Source organism: Bactrocera tryoni, chromosome 4 (assembly GCF_016617805.1).
Source record: "Bactrocera tryoni isolate S06 chromosome 4, CSIRO_BtryS06_freeze2, whole genome shotgun sequence".
NCBI lineage: Eukaryota > Metazoa > Arthropoda > Insecta > Diptera > Tephritidae > Bactrocera > Bactrocera tryoni.
In genome coordinates, this window is record NC_052502.1 from 71,486,142 (window position 1) to 71,508,537 (window position 22,396).

At 32.6% G+C, this 22,396-nt stretch overlaps 2 protein-coding genes across 2 annotated transcripts; one reads left to right on the forward strand and one right to left on the reverse strand.

The window, feature by feature from the left end:
* The first annotated feature begins 18,275 nt into the window (after positions 1 to 18,275).
* On the forward strand, positions 18,276 to 19,549 carry LOC120774679 (putative nuclease HARBI1). The gene is made up of 4 exons (XM_040104410.1): positions 18,276 to 18,379; positions 18,436 to 18,841; positions 18,906 to 19,178; positions 19,493 to 19,549. The coding sequence occupies exons 1-4, from the start codon at positions 18,300 to 18,302 to the stop codon at positions 19,547 to 19,549; spliced, it is 816 nt and encodes a 271-aa protein (XP_039960344.1). The 5' UTR covers positions 18,276 to 18,299.
* A 302-nt stretch (positions 19,550 to 19,851) lies between these two features.
* LOC120775495 lies at positions 19,852 to 20,724 on the reverse strand. Its single transcript, XM_040105702.1, has 3 exons — positions 20,687 to 20,724; positions 20,449 to 20,630; positions 19,852 to 20,400 (listed from the first exon to the last, which is right to left on the reverse strand). The coding sequence occupies exons 2-3, from the start codon at positions 20,581 to 20,583 to the stop codon at positions 19,885 to 19,887; spliced, it is 651 nt and encodes a 216-aa protein (XP_039961636.1). The 5' UTR covers positions 20,584 to 20,630; positions 20,687 to 20,724; the 3' UTR covers positions 19,852 to 19,884.
* Between the last annotated feature and the right edge of the window lie 1,672 nt (positions 20,725 to 22,396).

Sequence of the window (22,396 nt, forward strand, 5' to 3'; positions counted from 1 at the left end):
AAAGTAGTAGAATTTAAATTCTTAAATTTTATTCGAAATGTTTCAAAATTTTTTGTAAAATTTTATATTATTTTTTTTTTTTTAATTTTATTGAAAAATATAAGAATAAAAAGTGTAGCTTCTAAAAAAATATACATAAATTATTTCATTTAGTACTACCCTAATACTGCAAAATATATGTATATCACAAACCGCCCTTGGCTAAACATACAACACATACATATATGTATATATACTAAACAAATTTACACACACTCCTTTGACCATTACTCAGCACTCAGCATACCTTTTTTAACTGTATGCTCGTTGCCTCTTCACACTTTACTTTTTCACTTTGACTTTGCATTTCTTCATTTTCCTATTTCACCCCTTGTCTGCCGCAATTCCAACGAAAAACGAAGAGTCTTTGTCGATTCACTTGGTCAAGCAATTTTTTGCGCTTCCTTTGTACATATTTGCATCCCTTTTTAGATGAAGTTTGTTTTTTTGCCGAATTTGCTTGTGCGCCAAAAAGTATGCTACACGCATGCTTTCGCACTGACCATAAGCATGTTGGTTTGGCTGCTGCTCGTATGTGTACTTAATAAATGTTGTTGTTTGTTGTCATAGGATGAATTTATTGTGATTATTGTTGTTGTTGTTAAATGATTTTCTGTGTTTTTTTTTCAAATATTATTATATTTTCTCTGCTGTTGGCATTTCATTTGCTTCATTTTTTAAATTTTTGTTTCATGCTGGTATGTTGGAAGCTCTTCATGTACAGCTATGTACATAGTTTATATCTTGATTTGATATATACACATACATAGATAGGTGTTGAAATATTTTTGGGAAAATATTTTTCTTCAATCAAACCTTTCAACATATTTTGGTACTTTGTTTTATCAAAAATAATAATATTTTTAAAATTGGCGTTGTTTTGTCTGAAGCTTAAAAGTTTGCTTCTACGAATATGTTAATTATGTGATGCTTAGCTGAAGTTAGGTAGCGATTACAGTGATTTTAAAAACCAAATCACAATATTTTAGGCAAAATAATACCACCTAACGGTATCTTTCGGTATTAAAATATAGGCGTTCAGGGCAGAGTAGGCGTGGTTATGTTGAGATTCTTACGATTCTTCAAATAAAATCAAGCTTATATTACAAAAATAACCTTTTTATAATGAATTTGGTTGAGATTAGTTAAATGGTTTGAGAGAATTTCACAAAATTGGATAGAATTACAATTTCCAGGTGCTTTTTCGCCACAATGTATAATATAAACTGATTTTTAGCAGTTCTAAAACATTTTTTGATTTTTCTTCATCTTTATTTTTAATTTATCTTACAATATTGTTATCATTTTTTTAGAAACCAATTTTCCATTAAGAAACCAAATTTTTAAAAAATCGCATGCAATTTTTTCAAATAGTAAAAAAATCAAAAACATTTTTTTCATGCTACTTATTATTAATTTTTAATAAACTCACTTCATTTAATATTAAAAATGTAAAAATATCGCATGCTACTTAAAAAATTACTGTTAATAAGAAATAAAAAATTTTAGATAATTAAAAGTGTTAAATTTGATAAGTAATATTTTTTTACTTGCACGCCACTTCATCATAATATTTCAGTTTTTTATACTAAAAAAAGTAAAAAAATCGCATGCTACTTATTAATAATTTTAAATAAATATTGTGAATTTTTAAAAATTGAGAAAAAAAATACGAAAGCATTGCATAATTAATAATTTTTAATTCATTAGAAATAGCTTGCTATTTATAAATGATTATTTTTGTTATTAATTTTTTAAATAGTAAAAAGTATTTCCATAAAGAATAAACATTTTATAAAAATGACATACTATATGTTCAAATTTTTAAATTTATTAAACAAATTTTTTGAACTAAAAAAGTGTAATAAAAATTCGCTTGCTTTTAATTTACTAACTACATTTTTTATAATACAAATAAATTTTTCGATAAAGAGTAAAAAACTAATAAAAAAAATCACAAGCAGTAGACATATTAAAGTACTTGATTTTCTTTAATTATTTTTATTCTATTTAATATTTATAAATAATTTGGTAAGAACAAAAAATTTTTCTAAACGATCGCATGACATTTAAAAAAAATCGCATGATATTGAAAGTTGGTATTTAATTAATTTTAATCTATTTAGTATTTTTTAAAATTTATAAATACTTCGGCAAGAGTAAAAAAATTCTAAGATATCGCTTGCTACCATTTTTATAAAAGACTTTAAATTTTATTAGCTAATGTTTTTGAAATAGAGCAAAATCGACATAGTGTAAGAAATTTACAAAACAAAAAATATCGCATGCTATTTATTAAAATTTTTCAGCTTATAATTAAATTTGTTATATTAATTTTTTGTTATTAATATTTGAGAATACTACGGCAATTGTTAAAAAAATTATAAAAATCGCATGTTAGTTATTAGGAATATTAAACTTCATTTACTAAAAAAGTCCTTGGTAAAAAGTATAAAAATGTTTTTAGTCATATGCCATTTATTAAAATTTTTAAACTTACTTGAAAATTTTTTTTAAATAGAAATTTTAGGTATGGTTAGGTTAGGTTAACCCTACAGGCCAATAAGCCACGCATAGACCAGTTTTGGTTCTTTGCGGTACCAGATGGAGTTCAGTTTCTAGGTCCCTGAGGAGTAGTAATTCTTTAGATTCCTGCGCTTGATGCGAATTTCAACAGACTCTGCGGCCTCACTATTAATAACTCCTCCAATGTATCATACTGTGGGGATCCCAGATGCTTCCAACGTAATCTTCTCAATGCGGGACTAGTGCACAAAATATTGTTTCTCTGATGCCCGCTAGACTCTCTAAATAGAAAAAATAAATTTTTCAAGTGGTATTTTTTACAAAAAAAAGTCGCATGCTATTTATTTATGTTGTCACTTTTAGAAATATTTCAGTTTTTTGTGTTAAAAAAAATGTCGCTAAGCACAAAAAAAATATTATTAGAAAAATCGCATGATATTTTTAGTTATCTTTGTTCTATTTTGTATTTTTTCTTTACTCGAAATTTAGTTAAAATTACTTTGGCAAGCAGTAAAATGTGTTATACTTGTAAAATGCTTATTAAAATATTTAAGTTTTAATGTTACAAAAATGTCAGCAAGCAGTCAAAAAAATTTGATAAATTGCATGCAATTTTTTAATTATTTCTCTTCCATTCAGCGCGTTTTCGATGAAAACTGGAAAATACACTACTCAAACGAAAAAAAATAATTGTTAAAAAATCGCATGCTATTTATTTATAATTATTAAAATATCTCATATTTTAAAAAGTGATAAAAATTGCATGCTCTTTATTACTTATTTCTCTTGCATTTTGCATGTTTTCCATGAAACCTTGAAATTAACAATTCCAATAGAAAATATTTATTAAAAAATCGCATGATATTTTTTATAAATTTTTAATATTTAATCTTTTCTTAAATATTAAAAATGCTTGAACTAGTGTTAAACTGAAGTCTCCGAAACAAAGCTGCTTTACGCAAAAGTACTTTAATTTAGCTGTACATTCCTCTCTGCCTTAACATACTTGCAGGCGCTTGACCGTCTAAACTGCAGCACAAAGCTTTCTGTCTTTAAACTTTCAACCGCATGCTTCTCAATTTTTTCCATTTGTAAAACAAGCTTACTTTAATGCGCTAAACCCATATTATAGTTCAATACGTTCACTCTTTCACCAACCACTTCAAGCAACAACAATTTTTGCAGTCCTAATGCAAGCATTGACCCATGTAAGTGACACAGAAAAGCTTGTAACTTTCCGTTTCGCAAGCATATGTGCATTTTTAATGCCAACGAACACACATGAAATATTTATAAGTAGCAAAAACATATAAAATATAGTTTATGCGAACGAAAACTCTTGTAAAAACAGCAAACTTTTTCTGGAGCGTGAAATTTGAAAACAATAATTTATGTAGAATATGAAAATTCGAAGTTTTAAGGAGCAACAGCAAGTGTGGAACGTTTACTAAACACACAAAATCACAAAATATGCATATATGCCTGAGTACTTGAGTGTGGGTGTGTGTGTGTGCCTAAATTTATGCTAGTAGCCTGCTCAATTACAGCAACAACAACAAAGTTTCGCGCTTCAGTGATTTTGAAATGCCAGCGACAAGCAAACAACGACAGCCACATAAATATTTGACTAACAAATAATACACTCACACATATGTATGTACTCTCACAGATATATACATATTTTAACTCGCCAAAAGTTATGTATGTGTGTGTCACTTTATTTGTGTTGCGCCAGCACAAAACTATTTGCGCCACCTGCATATTTCTCGATCTACTTTGCCACACACAGATGAAGATAAATAGCTTTTAAGCCGCTACATACGCACACTACCACACACATGCTTTTTTAGTTATTTATTTGCCTCAGTTTGATGTAGATTTGGTCCTTTTCTGTTATAAATTTAAACTTAATTACATGCACAATGGAATTTAATCCATGACAGCATTAGAAATTTCGCTAAACACGCATACCGACACATACAACTTAATTTACGCACAGGCACACTGCGAAGTTTATACACATATACAAGTATATGCAGACTTTCCGCTATCAGTTTTCAAAAGTAAATTATTTACTTATGTACATATGTACATATGTATTTATTTTATATACATACATATTTAATAAAACATACATGTACATACATGCATATATATTTGTGGCAAGTCATGTCCTGCTTGTCGCTGCTTCTGGCTACTGTCCTGCTGACTCCCCAAAATTTTAGTGTTCCAAGTGTGTACGTATACATACATACATATCTATATAGATCATACATACATATGTATGTATGTACATAAGTACACTTAAATGAGTTTAAAATTATAAAAGTACTTATATTTAACAGTTGGGGCATTCCAGGTGTACTAAGCAAAACCAAAAATATCGCTCAATAAATTTTTACCATAAATTAAATTAAAATATATACTTAATAGATCGGAAGAGCAAAATTAAAATAAATTAACTTAAAAATTAAAATAAATAAACTTAAAAAAATTAAAAAAAATTAAAATAAATTAATTTTAAAAAAATTAAAATAAATTAATTTAAAAACAATAAAATAAATTTAATTTAAAATTTAATTAAATGTTATTAAAATAAAAATTTTAGGCAGATAATTTTTTTAATAAAAAAACGTACTAAATTAAAAAAACTTATTTTTGCATATTAATTTATATGAAATTTGCGTACTTAATCGAAAAATAATTAAATCATTGAAAAAAAAATAACAACAAAATTTTTAATATTTTTTAAAACTTTTATAAAACTGTTGAAAAAATTAATTTGTGTATACAAAATTAAAAATATTAAAAAAAAATAGTAACAGTTCTTTGGAAAAATATTTTCAAAATTTAAATTTAAAATTAAAAAATTTAATCTAAAAAACTCCCCTGAAACTATTAAAAAAAATATTTTATTTTAAAAAAATTCATTGAAAAATATTTTTACAAACATATACGGATATGTATGTACGGATATGTATGTATATTTTGCATATATTACAAAAAAAAATTGTATATGAAAAATTTAAAAAAAAAATCCTAAACCAAAACGCCATAAAATACAAAAATCGCATTAAGCGGTTAAATGATTCTCTTGGGGTAAAAAACAGCGCTTTTTCAAACACTTTTTCTCCTATAAAAATTAAATATTTTATTAGAATTTCTTATTGTTACAAACATACATACACTATTAATAAAGAAATTCTGAAATGTTTGGAAAAAAATATTTTAAACTCGGCCATTGCGACGCCATTTCCTGTGACCACTCGGAAAAAAGATGCACCCGCGTTGGCAGGATAACTCCTTACAGGATCATCTAAAGTAAAAAAATAAGTGTTTTAGTTAAAACCTTAACTTGGAACATGGATGTAGGAAAAAAAAATTAAAATTAGATTTTTGGCAGACATTTTTACAAAAAAATGCCAAGTTTAATGAAAATTTTTGACATTTTTTTCAAATAGTTGTAATTGGAAAGAAATTCTGCTTCCAAGTTTTTAGGAATTGTATCTTAAAGACTTTTGGAAAATTTTATGAAGATTGGTTAAGTAGTTCTCGAGAAATCCTGCCAACCGACTTCACAGACATAGTTTCGAGAAAAACGCGTTTAAAGACGGCGCACTTAACCTAGGTTTTGATACCCGTAAGCCCATATAATCCCTTAAAAGTATTTAAAAAATTATAAATGAAAAACTCAAAAGGTAAAGGCCTTTTGCTCACACGCTGTTTACATTTAAAATGTCAATGAGTCTTGTGTTTACATTTTATGGGCTCAAAGACCATTTTGTTTACCTTTTACCACTTTTTTAACTCTTCTGGTTACTCTTTTGTTTGTTAGCCAAGTCACCAATCCTAGTATACATTTAGCCAAGTCAACAACCGTTGTTTACGTTTAGAGTTATGACCCCTTTGTTTACATTTTATGAGGTCAATGTTTCTTTTGTTTACATTTTAAGAGGTTAATGATCAGCTTTTTCATATATTATGGGGTCTATTCCGCTTTGTTTTCAAGTCAACAACCTTTGTTTACATTTATCTAAGTCACCATCATTTGTATACATATACTGGTATGACAGCGACTCTTCTCGTTACATTTGATGGGGTCAATGACCACTTTGTTTACATTTTATGCCCTTTTTTACCTTTAGTCAAGTCAACAACCTTTAACATTTAGCCAAGTCAACAACTCTGTGTACATTTAGCCGAGGTCATCTTATTAAAAAATTTTAATATGGAGTCAATTTTAATTTTATTGCTATTATTATTTTTGTTTAATTTTTATTATTTTTTTACATTATTTTTTAATTTTTTATATTATATTTTAATACTATTTTTTTAAATATAAGTTTTTCTATAAAACATAATATTTTTTTTTTATTATTTTATAATATTTTTATTTTTTATTTTATTTTTTTTTATTTTTATTGTTTTTTTGAATATAATTTATAATTTAAAACCTCACTATATAGGTATACATTTAAATTTCAGCTATAAGCTTGGCATGCCCCTTCTTGTATGTACTTCACCAACCACATAAATATGTATGTTCGCATGTACGCGCTTTTAATTTCCTGCCCATCGGTCTCCTTGCATATTTACCCGGCTCAATTTACTTTCACATTCAAAATATCAAAATCTGCTCATTCAAATATTAACATACACACATACATGTGCGTAAATATTTACATACTGTACATACACATGCATGTACACATCTAACTGTGCACCGTTGCTTTGCTTATCAAAAGCCCATTTCTAGTTTAGAATAACCAAATTTGCCGTAAGCATTTTAAATCTCCCCCCTCAACCCAATCACTGCGGCATAGCATTTCAAACATGCGCTCTCCTCCCCCTCTGTCACATATACGGCGTCATGCGAACTTACACAGACGCATATTTTGTAAGCCAAATAAGTGTCCACTACCTAAACACACACACGCGAGTATTTAAATTATACATATATCCATATATGCAGTTTCAGGTATATATATGTAATTAATCTGTTAGAAACCGGTTTGTACTTTCACTTTTCAGTTGTTAGTCAAATGCACATAACCCCTGACCGCTCTCCAAACTATTTTCTGCTTCCTCGCTACTGTAGAGCACGTCTCTCACTCCAGTAACAAGTTTTCAGCTCCCCACACTACTCTGCCTTATCAGTGTCCGCACTATGTATTTATATATGTATGTAGTGCTCTTACCCCATACAGGTGGCTTCACCTTCCTGGTAATGCTAGTAATGCCTACAAATATCGGTTTAACTACTTTACATTTATCGTCCGTAAAGAACAGTGTCTAATTTTGTGATTTTATTTGTCTTATTGCTAATTTGTTATAGTGGGTTCTATTGAAAAAATTTTTAGCGAGATTTGGAAAATGCTCAAGCAAGCGCATACTTTTTGACTTAGCTTTTTGGAACAATTTCAAGGTTATTTTTGAGAGAAGCACTCTAGTACTTTGTACAGAATTTGGAACCTCTAAGAAAATTACATTTATGTTTTCTAACAACCGACTTAGTCCTTGTAGGATTTGACTTCGTTAAAATGTGTTCTTAGTGACCATAACATGTACCTTATTATATGTATGGAGTGATCTCTATCCTCAACTCTCCAGAAATATACATTTATTTTCAGACCCTATTACCTCAGTATGTTCAAAATCGTAGAGCAGACCCTTGTGTTCTGGTCTTCAAATCAAATTTTAAAAATAAAATCTGTTTTACAAGTGAGACAAGAATGAAAGGAAACGAATACTAAGATTAACAGTTTGGCAAGAACTATTTCGGTGGGGGGCAGCCATGGCTAGAAAATAATTATACGAGTATACATTCAGATATATATATTTAATTTATATAACCCATTGCTTCAATGAGTTCAAAATTGTCAAAAAGTGCCCGTTAGCTATATAGTATTTCACAAAGCAAAGCTTAAAAATAATTTTGTTCTACAAATGAGACAAAAAATAAGGACAACGAAATTTTTCTCTTACTTATATAGAAATTTTAAGACCTTTTTTTAAAGATTGCGTTCAAAATTTTTCATTTAAAAAAGAAAAATATCAGAAACCAGATTAATTTCAGTATGAGAAGCTTTTCCAAAGCTATCGATCCAGCCCGGAAGCTTTTCTGAAGTTATAAGAGGCATATAAGAAAGTTCAGTAAGACTGAGCTTAAGTTCAGAATAAAATTTTTTGGCAATTCTAAGGAAGTGTTAAGAGCTTTTTTTTCTCGAAAACGGATTCATTTCAGAATAAACTTTTTATAACATTTTTATAGGAATTTTAGGAGCTTTTGCCAAGCTTTTCATCAATACCTTGAACTTTTCAACGGCTGTATGGCTTTTATGGCACTTTTGTATTATAAATATTTTTGAAATCAGAAATACAATATTTTGCAATAAATTGGTATTTTTGGAATAATACTTATACCTTCCCAAAGAGAAGTAAAACGACTAGGTCTGACCACATTTTATGTATAAAAGCTTAAACACAATTTGGTTAGACGAATCAGGCATATCTTAACATTTAAGGAAAAGAATTTCGTTAGCCTTTTTTATAAAGCTTTCGCTTAGACTATTAGCTTTCCTGAAATATTAAGTAATCAATGCACTGAATGAAAATGAGTGGTTCTTGTGTTTTTTATTTATTATTATTATTGTTTGGTATTGTTTGCAAAAGATTATTTGTCCTTACCGGAGCTTTGAAAGTTTTAAAGAAAGAAACTTTAGACTATTAGGAGATGTTCAACAACAGTTAGTTATTCTAAACTACTTTTACTAAACTTAGAAAGCTTTAAAAGCTTTTGCAAGCAATTATATAAAAAAAGGTATTTAGATGCTCCACAAAATTGTATTATTTTTATTAATAAAGGCCATTAGTGAACTAAACTTAGAAAGCTTTAAAAGCTTTCGCAAGCAATTATAGAAAAAAGGTATTTACATGTTCCACAAAATTGTATTATTTTTATTAAAAAAGGCCATTAGTGAAAAGCAAATTCTATCTGATAAATCCACCCAACTGTTGGCCGCAATCTGGCTTTCCATTAATTTTTACAGTTAATGTACAAGCCTATTTACCACAGTTGGTTGTGAACTTGACTAAATACATTTAGAGGGATGAGGGTTTGAAGCTTCGCTATATAGATTTTCTGAAGAAGTTCGATCAAAACCAGCAAAGCTTGCAGTTTCAAAGTTTCCAATAATCTTACATTTTTTTGCTTAGAAAAAATCTAAAATAACCACTGTGCACTACTCACCTTACCAATAAAATTTCGAATTTTAAGCGCTTTCACTCGAAACATCAGTCAAATACCACAGCTACCACGTTTCACACAACTCAATTTAGATGTACACGCACAGCGCAACAGCACCTACACAGCTAACGGTATACAAGCAACCACAAACGACCAGTACGCACCTTCAGCACACAAGCTTAACATCACGCAATGACTTTCAGGTACAGAAAATTCATATTATATAGAACGTTTACGCTTAATTTTCATTTAAGCGCCTAAAATATAGCATACATTTGGGCGCATAGTTGGTATAAGTGAATAGAGAATGTATTAGGCTTAAAAATGTTGTGTAGCAGTAAAAAGCAACAAAAGCAGAATAGAGGTATGCAACAAATAATAATTACAACAACAAAAACAACACAGAAACAACACCAAACATTTCTAAGTTAAAATTTTGCGTATGTTTCATAGAGAAGTATATACGTATGTATGTATATACAGCAAGAGATGTTCTTTATTGAATTCGATTCTCATTCTTACTGCCAAAATGCTGTTCAGCGTATATATGTATAACGAAAGCATCGATCCTTTCCGCCAGCACTAATACACTTCCTCACGCTTTTGAAGCGCGCCTTCGCACTTCTCACACCTTTGGCTCTGGCTTTCTACTCATGTAACTTATTTTCAGCAGCACTAAGTTGATTTTTAAATTTCCGCTTTTCACTAGCGAATGCCAATTCCGTAAAAAACATCGAAATACATATACATATATGTATATATCTATGTGTATGTGTGTTGAGCAAGGACATGCATAGCATGTATGAGAGTCGTTGGCCAGCATGTGTGTATTGCAGCTAGTGGTAGTGTAAGTAGTGGCAGTTGAGCGCTTTAGTGCGCCTCTTGCAAATGTAAAATCGCCAGCAGCTTTGGCAGCAAATATCAGCCTGAAAATATAGGTATGTCGTTATATAATTTACAAGAATTCCCAGTGGTGGAATTATATGTAAGGGTGTATGTGTATGCGTGATTGTATATGTAAGCACTCGTTCAAAGCTCCTTCGGTCAGTATATGAGAGCCACATGTGTACCCATTGCCTTTTGTTTGCTTTACATTTCCATCAATACGCTAAAGAGCATAAAGCACAGTGGCGCAATTGCATAAATTTTCGGGAAAAAATTCGAAAGATTTGCAGAAACGTTCTGTTTGCTCGAATATAACTTTTGTGGAGGTAAAAAAAAATAGGTAATCTAAAAATACGTGAGAAATTTAAGTGAATACTTTCTTTAAAGCGTATTTCTCATAATGACCTAACCTTAAAAATTCCAAAAAAAAGTTGGTAGAAAAGGCATAGCAATGAATATATAAGGTTTGTTTCAGATCTTTATAACAGCATTCTCAATTAATAACCATCCTAAGCTTAGTCAGTCCATTTTAATGCATTTTTCTGGTACAAACATAACCTCAAATTAACGTGCAAATTGTTTTAAAATCTAATATAAAAAATAATAAATATATAAAGCCGAAATTTTTTCATACACTTATAGAGATGTGTTATATGAGCAGAAAAAAATGGTAGGGACCAACTAGGTCACGCACTTTTCAAATAAACCTAACCTCAAAATACTTCAGAATTAATTATTTAATATACTTAAGACTTATACTGGCACTTACTACTATTATTCTTCATAAAACAGTTAATTTCGTAAAAAAAATATAATGCAATTTTTTTATTGAAATACTGTTTTATCAGTTTACGTCCCTTGTCCCACAGTGCCCCACCGTTCTTAAATACCTAACACCCACTGCCTAGCCGCTTACTTCGCTTTTGACTTCACTTTTCAGCATTTTCTTACCTCCAGCACGCATGGTCACCCCCGACCGCTGTCAATCCACTCGCCAGCAGATTCCTTTCTTTACACCAACACATATGCATATGGGCGCTACTGTGCCTTAAAGTATGCTACACAAACAATTCAAAGGCCCCACACCACGAGCAACAGTCAGCCTGTCTTCCTCACTTGCTCACAGCAGCAGCGCTGCGCTGCCAACACTCACTTGCCGTCCATTATTTGCGACTGCTTTTAAATATTGTAAAGTGGCATTGAAAGTCAAATAGTCGCTGCGGACGCTGGAGAAGGTACGCAGCAGCCTGAATGTATGCCAATAGCGGGCATAACAGCACAACAATGCCGGAGCGTGTGTGAAGGAGAGATGTGTGGAGGTGGTTTTTTGGGCGGCATAACTAATGCTGGCACGCAGTTGAATCAAAAACTGTTTTCTATTCATAAAAAACATCAAACACATACGCCTAAAAGTATGCACGTACGCACAAACATAGGCAACGCTGTTTACACATATGTAGATTGATTTAGTTGAATGTGTCCACCACATGTCATTTGTCCAAGCAAAACCACCCACCGGAAGGCAGGGAGCGCCAAACTAAAATTTACTGAACTATTTTATGAGAACTTAGATTTAAGTCCTTGGTACCCTTAACTACTACAACCGTCCGATCATCTCTGGAAAGATAGGAAAATATACTTTTTTTCACCAATATATCTGATCTTACCTTATTTCTTACGCTCGGAGACTTCATACCAGCGACCACGTTATTCGATGCAATCCATGGTTCCTAGATTAAGGACAAGTCGTAGCGGCTCTTATTTTGTGGATGTTCACTTGGAGTACCAAGATCTGAGTTTTGGACCATCACACTGCTGACCAGGTTCTTTTTCCACCTCTTGTAGGAGAAGTGAAGTAGCCATGATCTTTTCTATGCTGAGATCCTTTTCTGCTTCACTCATCTTCAACGCATTTTTGTTGCTTTCCGCGGGATGGCGCTTCTTGAGGAAAGAACAGGCTTCTAACGCCCCACGGCATCTTTCCGAACCCTGCGTACAGAATCTCTCTCTGCCGCCTTATCGATCTGAAGGTTGTAGCTTTAGCCTTCACCTTCCTTGATAGATTTCGCCACGCTTAGCACCTACCAGTTGCTAGTTGGCACGTCCAGATTCTGTCCTTGCAGCAGCCGCAGACCATGTTCCGGATTCACTACGCGAGATATGGTTATCTTCGCTTTGGGCACCGATGGTCTACCACCTCCAGTTCCCCTCACCCATGTTAGCATCAGGTCGTCCATCAAATGACGGCATGGGTGCGAGAAGAGGGCTTCCAATAGCTTAATTTTCACTATTTTTCACCGCTCCTGTGACATTTGTCACTGCAGTCTACTGGCTTAGTCGTTGTCGATTTGTCCGCGTGCTTGACGTCTAGCTTTCCGGCTACGTATTTTCACTTCCTTTTTTTCGAGAGAAGCTTCATTCCGCCTTCCGTGTTCCGCCACAGCTCCTAAAATCGCTGTACCCGTCTATAGTTTCAGCCTCGTCTCCAACCGACGTTTGGGCTGATATCCCAGTCCGCTCCGTTCCTTTATAGTCCTCCATGTTGAGTTTTAAATTCGAAGGTCTCTACCCCTAGTATTTTATACCTACCTCAAATACGGCAGCCCTCGCTAGAAGTCGCCTGCCTGCAATGTAATGACTCCGACAGGAGCCCGCTTGAGATCATGATATTATAAACAGCGACACCCATTGCCCAGTCGACAACAGCACACGAATCATACTAGACCTCATTTATGTAGAAACATTTGTGCACCCCTGCACCAACCAGCTAGACACACTCAAAAATTTACAATTTCGCTAAGCTTGTACGAGCATTCACGCACCAAAAGTGTGCATTCAGATACGAGCTCCTTGTTGTCGCATATGTGCCACGAACTACTCTCTCTCTCTCTCTCTCTGCGAACAACGCATTCTTCTCCTCCGCCAAAGAACTCTTCTCTGCCATTGATGCTGGTGTATGCAGCCAAAGTAGCGCTGAAGCAAGATTGCGTGTGTGCCTGCTTTTACCACACATGCAGGCACACGCATGTTGGCTTGCTTGAACTGGACTCAGAGGCTTAGGTCCATGCTGGCTTGCCACATACATTTCTACTTACTTCGCTGGCCACCCACCACCCATGCACCGGCAATTAAGTTTATTTGTTGGCATGCCAAAATATTGAATGTTTATACGCGCAATTCGTAAGACTGACTCTTGCTCGGTCCATTCCACTTTTTAAGGGTGGTGAGGAGTGTATGCATATATTTATATCCGTTGCTCGTCGGCTCGACTTGACTCGACTCGACTTATTTATGAGTACGTGTGTGTCTGTGTGAATTAAATTTGCCTGGGCATCATCTATTAGATTTATTGTACATACACATATGCATATATGCAACTCTACATACATATACATATAAACATATACACATACATACATACCATGCATATTTGTTTGATATATGCGTCTGCTTTTCCTTTTTGTTATATTTTATTATGCATACTCACACATATGCTTACATATGTATGTATGTCTGAGGACTACCAATTTTCGTGCACAGTTACACTCACACATGCTTATACGCATTCATAGTACATACACATGTATATATATCTGTACAGCCTTTGTAATTGTATGCTTTCAATCTCGTCAAATCTTATATAATTCCTTTTTACATAATTTTTTTTAATCTTTCTATTTTTTTCAATTTTCCACACTTCCTTTCTCCGTTTTGCTTGCTCTTAGGTAAATTGAGCCCGAAAAATCCTTGCATATTTTTAATTCAATATTTTTCGCAATTTTTTTTTTGTTCCAGCTAGAAAGGTGGGCTATTTTTTAATTATCTCATGCATTTTGGCCCGAAGCGTGGGCGAGGGTAGGGCTGCCATATTGAGTTTCACTTCATATTAACACCCATTTGTATGGTTGTTGTACGTAAAGGTTAAAGTTCAATGGTGTCTTATAACTCAATTGACCACGTGAATGTGAGGATCAGAGATAATTAAATTACTTTTTTTTTAGTTTTTTCTAATATTACTACTTTTTTTCTTGTAATATTTTTTATTTTTTTCTTTTATAATTTGCGAAATTGCCTTAACCCATAAAATTTATAATCATAATACGAGATAATGCTTGCCTATGGCACAGGAAGTACTATTAAAAATACTTTATTTCAGTAAAAAAGCAAAAATATTTCAAAAAAAGTATTGCCCGTTATTAATTTTCAGCATTTTCTTAACCCTCGAAATCCATAAGCATAAATTTAAAGCAAAGCTTTTTCAAATCTTATTCTTCCATATGCTTATTTACTAAAGACCTTTTTTTGTTTTCTATTTTCCTGTTTAAAATATCATTAAAGATATTTTTTACTTTTATTTTCTATTTAAATGATTAATTCGCACAATTTTATTAACCCTTAGAATTCTTATAAACTTAAATTACCGCCAAATCACATAGCTTCCCAAAGCAATTTATGTTTCGACATAAATAATATTGAAAAAATGTTTCTAAGTACTGAATTAAGCACTTCAGAAATTTGTTTCAGAATTTTATTAACCCTTAAAATACTCATGGCCTAAGCTTAACGCAAAATCACATAGTACCCCAATGCAAAATTTCTAGATATGTTCTAAATATTGAAGAAATTTTATTTAAAATATACATATATGTAAACATTTTCCCCATAAATTTTCAAAATTTTATTAACCCTTAAAATCCTTACAGACTAAAATTACCGCAAAAGGCGATAGCTCTCGAATGTAACTCTGCACTTATGTTGTAAATATTGAAAAATTTTATTAAAAATATATAACTGAACATATTCGTCAAAAATTTTCAAAAGTTCTTAACCCTTAAGATTTTCATGAACTAAGATTACCGCAGATAAGAATTTCCTAACCCTTAAGATTTTCATGAACTAAGTACCGCAAAATTTAACAGCTCTCCAAAACATCTCTACATACTATGTGGTTAATATTGAAGCAATTTTATTAAAAATACATAATAGTTGTCAAAAAAGTCTTGCGGTATTTTCGCTAGTTGTAGTTCTAGTTTTATTCGTCGCATCGGGTCATGCTATACCTTTTTGGAAGCTCATTTCACGCGCTATCACGTGTTTTAAGTCTTTCGTGAGTTATAGCGTCGCAAACATGGAGCAAAATAAAGAGAAAATACGGCATATTTTAAAGTACTACTAGGATAAAGGCAAAAATGCATCTCAAGCCGCCAATAAAATTTGTGCAGTTTATGGACCCGATACAGTTTCCATTTCCACCGCACAACGATGCTTTCAACGTTTTCGTTCTGATGTAGAGGTGGTCGAAGATGCGCCACGCTCCGGAAGGCCTGTCGTCGAAAATTGCGATAAAATCGCTGAATTGGTCGAAAGAGACCGGCATAGTAGCAGCCGTAGCATCGCTCAAGAGCTGGGCATGAGTCATCAAAAATTCATTTCAATTTCAATAATAAAAATAAAAAAATTCAATAAAAATACCGCTAGACCTTTTTGATAACCCATTATATAAGTGAGCATTTTCTTCATAAATTGTCGAAGTTTTATTCACCCTTAAAATTCTGATTAATCAAAATTACAAAATTACTGCAAAAATATGTAGGCCATGCAGTTGTACTCCCATGCAACTTTTATTTCGATAGATGTTTATAGAAAATATTGAATACATTTTGCTAAATATATTTTATTTAAAATTTTTTTCAATAATTTTGAGTATTTTATTAACCCTTAAAAACCATATAGACTAAAACTACCGCAAAGTACGACAGTTCGCAAATCTTTTAATATTTCATGACATATTCTTATTTACTTGACCTAATGACTGAAAAGCTTTTTTTAAATAAGATTTCAGAATTTGTATGCCCTTTAAACAAGTGAAACCCAAGCGAATAATTCCCAAAAAACTGCTTATCATGCCTTTGTAGAGGTCATACTCATTTATAAGTATGGTTTTGTATATATGTATGTATATTCTCCCATAGTATCTAATTGTCTTATTGCGCTCAAGGGTCGATCGAAATTGCTTTTTCCGCAGCCACTGCTCAAGAACTTGACCAATAATGCGATAGCGCCAATACTCCGAGATAAATTCTCTATCTAATCTATTGTTATGCATGGTAAAACGGTTTTAATTGGATTTTTCTGATTTCAATAACTCTCTAGTTTTAGGTAATGCCCTTAAAAAATCTAGCTATTCTCTTTTTGCCTAAATAGAAAATACAGTTGAACTTCCTTAACTCGAGGTCTCTCCAACTTGAAGTTTTTTTATGGATTTTGATGATTCGAGTTGGGAAAGTTCAACTGTATTTGCCGGTTTTGACTATTATTTGACAAGTAAGCTCACTACGGTCTCAAAAATGAGCTTAAAAGGGTATTCCTTCGAGAATTCTTATACTCAGCTCTCCTCTTTCCTAGATGGAAATGATAAATACACAGTATACCGCTACTGTTTGCCTATTCGGGAATAAAAAAACGGAAAGAACTTTGTGCTCTTCACGCTAAAAATCAGAAGTATACGGAAAAGGGATTCTATCAAGTTTTTGATTTCAAATCTTATGCACAACTCCCTTCCTTCTTATTCCTATTAATTCGAGGATAAAGAACGTTTACCTTTAGATAAAATTGTTTTTGCTTTGTAGTTTTCTGCTAGAAATCAGAAATATACGAACATTTAGACTATAGATTGACAAACGTGCCTAAAAACTTCTTCTCGCTAGTCGTAGTTCTCAAGAAATCGTTTGTCTCCCGTTTTTGTACTGAAAATGTCACGAATAATTTTATTAATTTGCAGATCTAGTTTCGGATTAGTAGTTTCTCTAAAGTTTTTGATCTGAATGCTTAAGGTTTTGTCCAGCTCCCTTTTTTTCGGTGATATCAAATGTGTTACGTATACTGTTTCCTCATATAAGAAGTTTTAGATTTGAACTCTCAAAATTTGGCTCCATTCCATTCTATAATGCGTGGTAATTTAATATAAGGCTGTTTAAACGGTATTTTTTGAAAAATTCGGAATGGGCAAATGATACCGCTATAGTATTAGACCAGAAGGTTTTGTTAAACGTTACTCCCCTTGGTTATTTTGAGCTTGATTTTCATTCATCCACTTAAAAATCAAGATCAAAAAGTTAATTCTTTAGTAATTTCAGATCCGAAGTCCTGAGATTTTATTAATATTTACTATATCCTCTCTCAAATGAAATGTGTTTCATTGTCTTACTCTGGGAAGTTGAAAATATGGCTGTCAAAATGTTAAGTGAGGATATAAAACTAGTTCCGCTCCGGTCTCTAAGAGGTTTTGTTAAAGATTACGGTTTCAAATCATGCTGTAAAAATCGTTATTCTGTAATTTGAGATTCGTGCTTACTAGATTTTACTTCACTATATCAAGATTATCGGGCATGTGCTGGAAATCACGCGATTTCGTTCCGTTTCCGAAATTGCAAATCGCATGAATTAGTTTGGGGTGTGCTGAATTCCACGCGATTTCAGTGAAGTTCGAAGTTAAGTTCGAAACAGCTGATTGTCAGAGAAAAGAAAAAATTTGTTTAATTTTGAGTTGAAGATTTCTGTTAAAATGAGCGTTTTCATTCTTTCTGCTTATTTATTGAATCAAATGAACTGGAAAAGTGATGAAAAGGTTGCGCGACGACATTTAAGAGACCACTCCAATCCTTTGGATATTCCAGAGCCTGTGTAAGTGCATGCGCAAGGCGTTCTATTAAAAATTAAAACACAACATCTTCTTGCAGTTTTATTTCGTACTACAGGATAAACAAAGAGGCCTTTCGGAATGTAGTTAACGATATTAAGCCTTTAATACATCTGTCGTCCATACCTGTTGAGTTGAAATTAGCAACCACGTTGAGATTTCTTGCGGAAGGAGGATTCCAACGGTCTATTGGAAAGGATTCACATATTGTATGTGATAGGACGACGGTGTCAAAAATTTTAAAAGAGATGTTAAACGTTTTAGAGCGAACACAATGTCCAAAGTGGGTAAAGTTTGGAAGGATACATTATGAAGTTCGTCAGTCCAATTTACATTTTTACAACAAATTTGCTATACCTGAAACCTATTTGCTATTACTAAAACCTTGCGACAATGAGCATTTATATTTAAATAGGAAAGGTTGTTTTAGCGTCAATGCTATGATAGTAAGTTAAATAATATGGCTTTCATACTATTGTATATACAAAATTAATATTAACGCTTTTGCAGGTATGTGACTATAAAATGAGTATAACAGCTGTGGATGCGTGCCACCCCGGATCAAGTCATGATGCTTTTATTTTCAATTTATCCAATATAAAACAGTCTCTTTTATCCAGTTTTCAAAGCGGTGACCACAGCTCCTGGTTACTAGGGGATTCAGGCTATGCGTTAGAACCATATTTACTCACACCTTATCGCAATCCGACTTCTGGAACATCGCAGCATAAATTTAATTTGCAACATGCAAAAGCTCGTAACATCGTGGAAAGAGTAATTGGGGTGCTAAAAAGTCGCTTTAAATGTTTGCAAACTGTTTTGCCATACACCCCACAGAAAGTTGTTAAAATTAATAACGTATGCTGTGCTTTTCACAACATATGCCGATTTTATAATGTTGATGATTCCATGTATGCGTTTTCCGAAGAAGTAATCGATGATGACCCTGCTGAAAATAATAGCAGTCTTGAAACTACCGCGACTAATATCAGGGATCAAATTGCAAACAATTTAATGCTTTCAATTTCATAATTTTTTTTATTGAATTGTTTGGTAGCAAAATGAAAAGACTTAATGTACTTCAATATTATTTACAGAAGGTGCTTGCTTTGCATTTCAAGAACTTAATATACTACTTGCATTGGGATACTTAAAAATAAGAATTTAATGGTATCTATCACATTTATATTACAGTTAAAAAAAATAAAATTTAATTTATCACATTGCTTATATGTACTAAAATAAAATTTTTTCAATTCTTCGTTTATACAGGATTATATATGTATGTACTTATGTACATGATATGCTTAAATAACTAGATAAATTGTAAACAAATTTTAATTCTTAAATAACTAAAAAAAAATTCCGAGATCTCATAACATTTTAAGTGTTTAAAAAAAATAATAAATTAAAATTATCTTGCACGTTTCGTCCACTCCCACTTTTCTTCCTCCATCTCCAACATGCGTTTCTTCATATCACTTTTTTCTTACGCAATTCTCTCCTTTATGGAATTATGCTGACGCAAAATTTCATTTTGTTCTGCGGTAAGAGAGTTCTGTATTGAAATGAGATCGCATAACTTTTCCATCGATTTTATCACTGCACCATTGCTATCTTTCAAAATATTTTTGGTGTCATCAAAACTTTCCAGGAGCTTCCCTAACGTTCCAGATATACAATCAACCGCACCTGCTTCCGTGGCCATGTGTTCTTTGATACATGCTTGCATTGAATTTGGTCTTCGCGTTCTTGTTGCAACCGCTGAAGTACTCGGTGTGGGATTTTCGTCATCAGATGATTCATTGCTATTGTCGCATTGTACACCGAATGAGGAACTTTGTGGAATACCTTCTACACAAGTATAAAGACCGCAAAGTTCTGCAATTTTTTCCTCAGTGCAGCTTAAGACAAATTGGTCGAAGGGACCTCCGCCGGTAGCTCTTGTCTCCGATTTGTTGTGTGCAATTTTTTTGCGTACGCAGCCCTTCCAGTCCGACCAAACCTGCTCAAGAAAAATTGTTAATAACCACTTATGAATATCTCTTTTGACCTTTTTCCATCCGTTGATATCTTTTTGTGGTGGTCCTTGGCTGTTTAATTCTTTGGCCAGTTCTGCCCAAAGAGCCTCCGCTGCCACTCGGTCGCCCTTGACATAATTTTTGGCAATGTCAGGATGCTGCTCCATAAAACTTAAAAAAAGTTTCGTCTTGCCTTGGCGTTTTATGCTTGCCCCTAAATTTAAAGGCATAATTAATATATATCAATAAATACAAATTTAAAATACTTACATTTCTAATGTTTCCTTCAATTTTGCAATAAATTCGCGTGCCCGCAGCTTCACGATTTCAAAAATGGAAAACAAATGGCGGTTTCGATTTCTGGCACATGGTCAAATCGTTGCGATTTGATGTTCGAAAACGAAAACGGATCAGTGAAATTCAGCACATGTCAGCACGATTTCGCTGACAATTTCATGCGAAAACGAATTGCAGCACATTCCCGTATATGATTTCCGATATGGCTTGTTTGGGTGACGAAACGAAATTCAATGGAAAATAAGTAAAGCTTATGTTTTTATACCCTGAAAAGGGTACATTAAGTTAGCAGGTAGAAGGAAACGGAGATGCTCTAAAATTTTACACATGTCTTTTTCTGCTCAAAAAGCTGCTCATTTGTCGAAACCATCGATACAGGCTATAGCTGTCATACAAACTGACCGATCCAAAATAAATTTTTGTATGGAAAACTTTTTTATTTAGCAATATTTCTGCACAAAATTTGGCACGAATTATTCCCTAAAACAGTGGCGCAATCTTTGTGAAAACTGTTCAGATCGCATCACTGTAGCATAGAGCTGTCATACAAACTGACAGATCAAAATTAAGTTCTTGTATGGAATATTTTTTTATTTGACAAGATATCTGCACGAAATTTGGCATGAATTATTGCCGAATGCAAAGCTACCATTATTATAGCTTCGTTGCAGCCGAAGTTTACTTTGCACTTGTTATATCTATATTTTCGGTTGAAAAATCGTTTTTCGGAAAAAAATTTTGAACTTTAACCTAAAGTAGATTCGCTTTCCTGCTTACTATAGAAAGTGAAAACTTTATAAATAATCACCAAATATTTTCTCTCCGCAAATACTACTAATTGCAAGTGAGTTGTCATCCACAAAACTTTTTATTGCTGCTTGAAAGGGTTGAACCGTGAAAAAAGAATTAAAATTCAACTTGTATTTTAACAAATGCCAATTGATTGCATTAGTCAGAAGTAAGAAGAAAAATTGGAGATAAAAAGAGAAATTCAAGTGAATGCCGAACGAGGCAAAGGAAATTACCCAACTCTGTTAATTCAGGCGTAAAGATACGCGCAAATACGAAAAAGGACATTTGTGTCCTTTAGTGCCCGGTGTGGCTGTGACAGCATATAACGGTAGTCCTTACGCGTTCGTTGCGTAAATTTGCGAGGCTGGTCCACGTTTGATTTTTTCTCAGAAATGTACATATATTTTATTGCTGCTTTGCTGCTTATTTGACATTGGCCGCGATTTACTTTTAATGTATTCTCTTTTGCCGAATTTCCGCCCCTGTAGCTGTCACTTATTTATCTATTTTTTGTTGGTTTTATTTTTTTCTTAAATTTTTCTGCATTTTCTCAAACACTTTTTAATATTACATGAGCACAAAAACAGCAAAAACAACAAGTTAAGTTCGCCACCACCATTTTCTTACTATTTACTTACCCCTTTTTCGCTGTGCCGCCTTAAATAAATATAAATAGAAAAATTAAAGCAAAACGTACAAAAAAAAAACAAAAATTATAATAACAAAAAATTCGAGTAAAACTTTTTAACCCTTTTTCGCTATGTCCACAACACATTGCGTCTAATTAGATGCGCGCCAAAGAAGAAGAAGAGGAAGATGAGGCTGTAGCAGCAGATAAATAGCCAACGCCAAGGCAACTAGCGCAAGCTGCGGGCAAAACGGTTTTCAATA

Excerpts from the sequence above, each read along its gene's own strand:
- LOC120774679 (XM_040104410.1), top strand. The coding sequence starts at position 18,300 with ATGAACTGGAAAAGTGATGAAAAGGTTGCGCGACGACATTTAAGAGAC. Across the intron at positions 18,842-18,905 it reads TTAGCGTCAATGCTATGATA|GTATGTGACTATAAAATGAG; the intron begins GTAAGTTAAATA and ends ACGCTTTTGCAG. Across the intron at positions 19,179-19,492 it reads TCGTGGAAAGAGTAATTGGG|AAGGTGCTTGCTTTGCATTT; the intron begins GTGCTAAAAAGT and ends TATTATTTACAG.
- LOC120775495 (XM_040105702.1), bottom strand. The coding sequence starts at position 20,583 with ATGGAGCAGCATCCTGACATTGCCAAAAATTATGTCAAGGGCGACCGA. Across the intron at positions 20,401-20,448 it reads ATATCAACGGATGGAAAAAG|GTTTGGTCGGACTGGAAGGG; the intron begins GTCAAAAGAGAT and ends TTTCTTGAGCAG.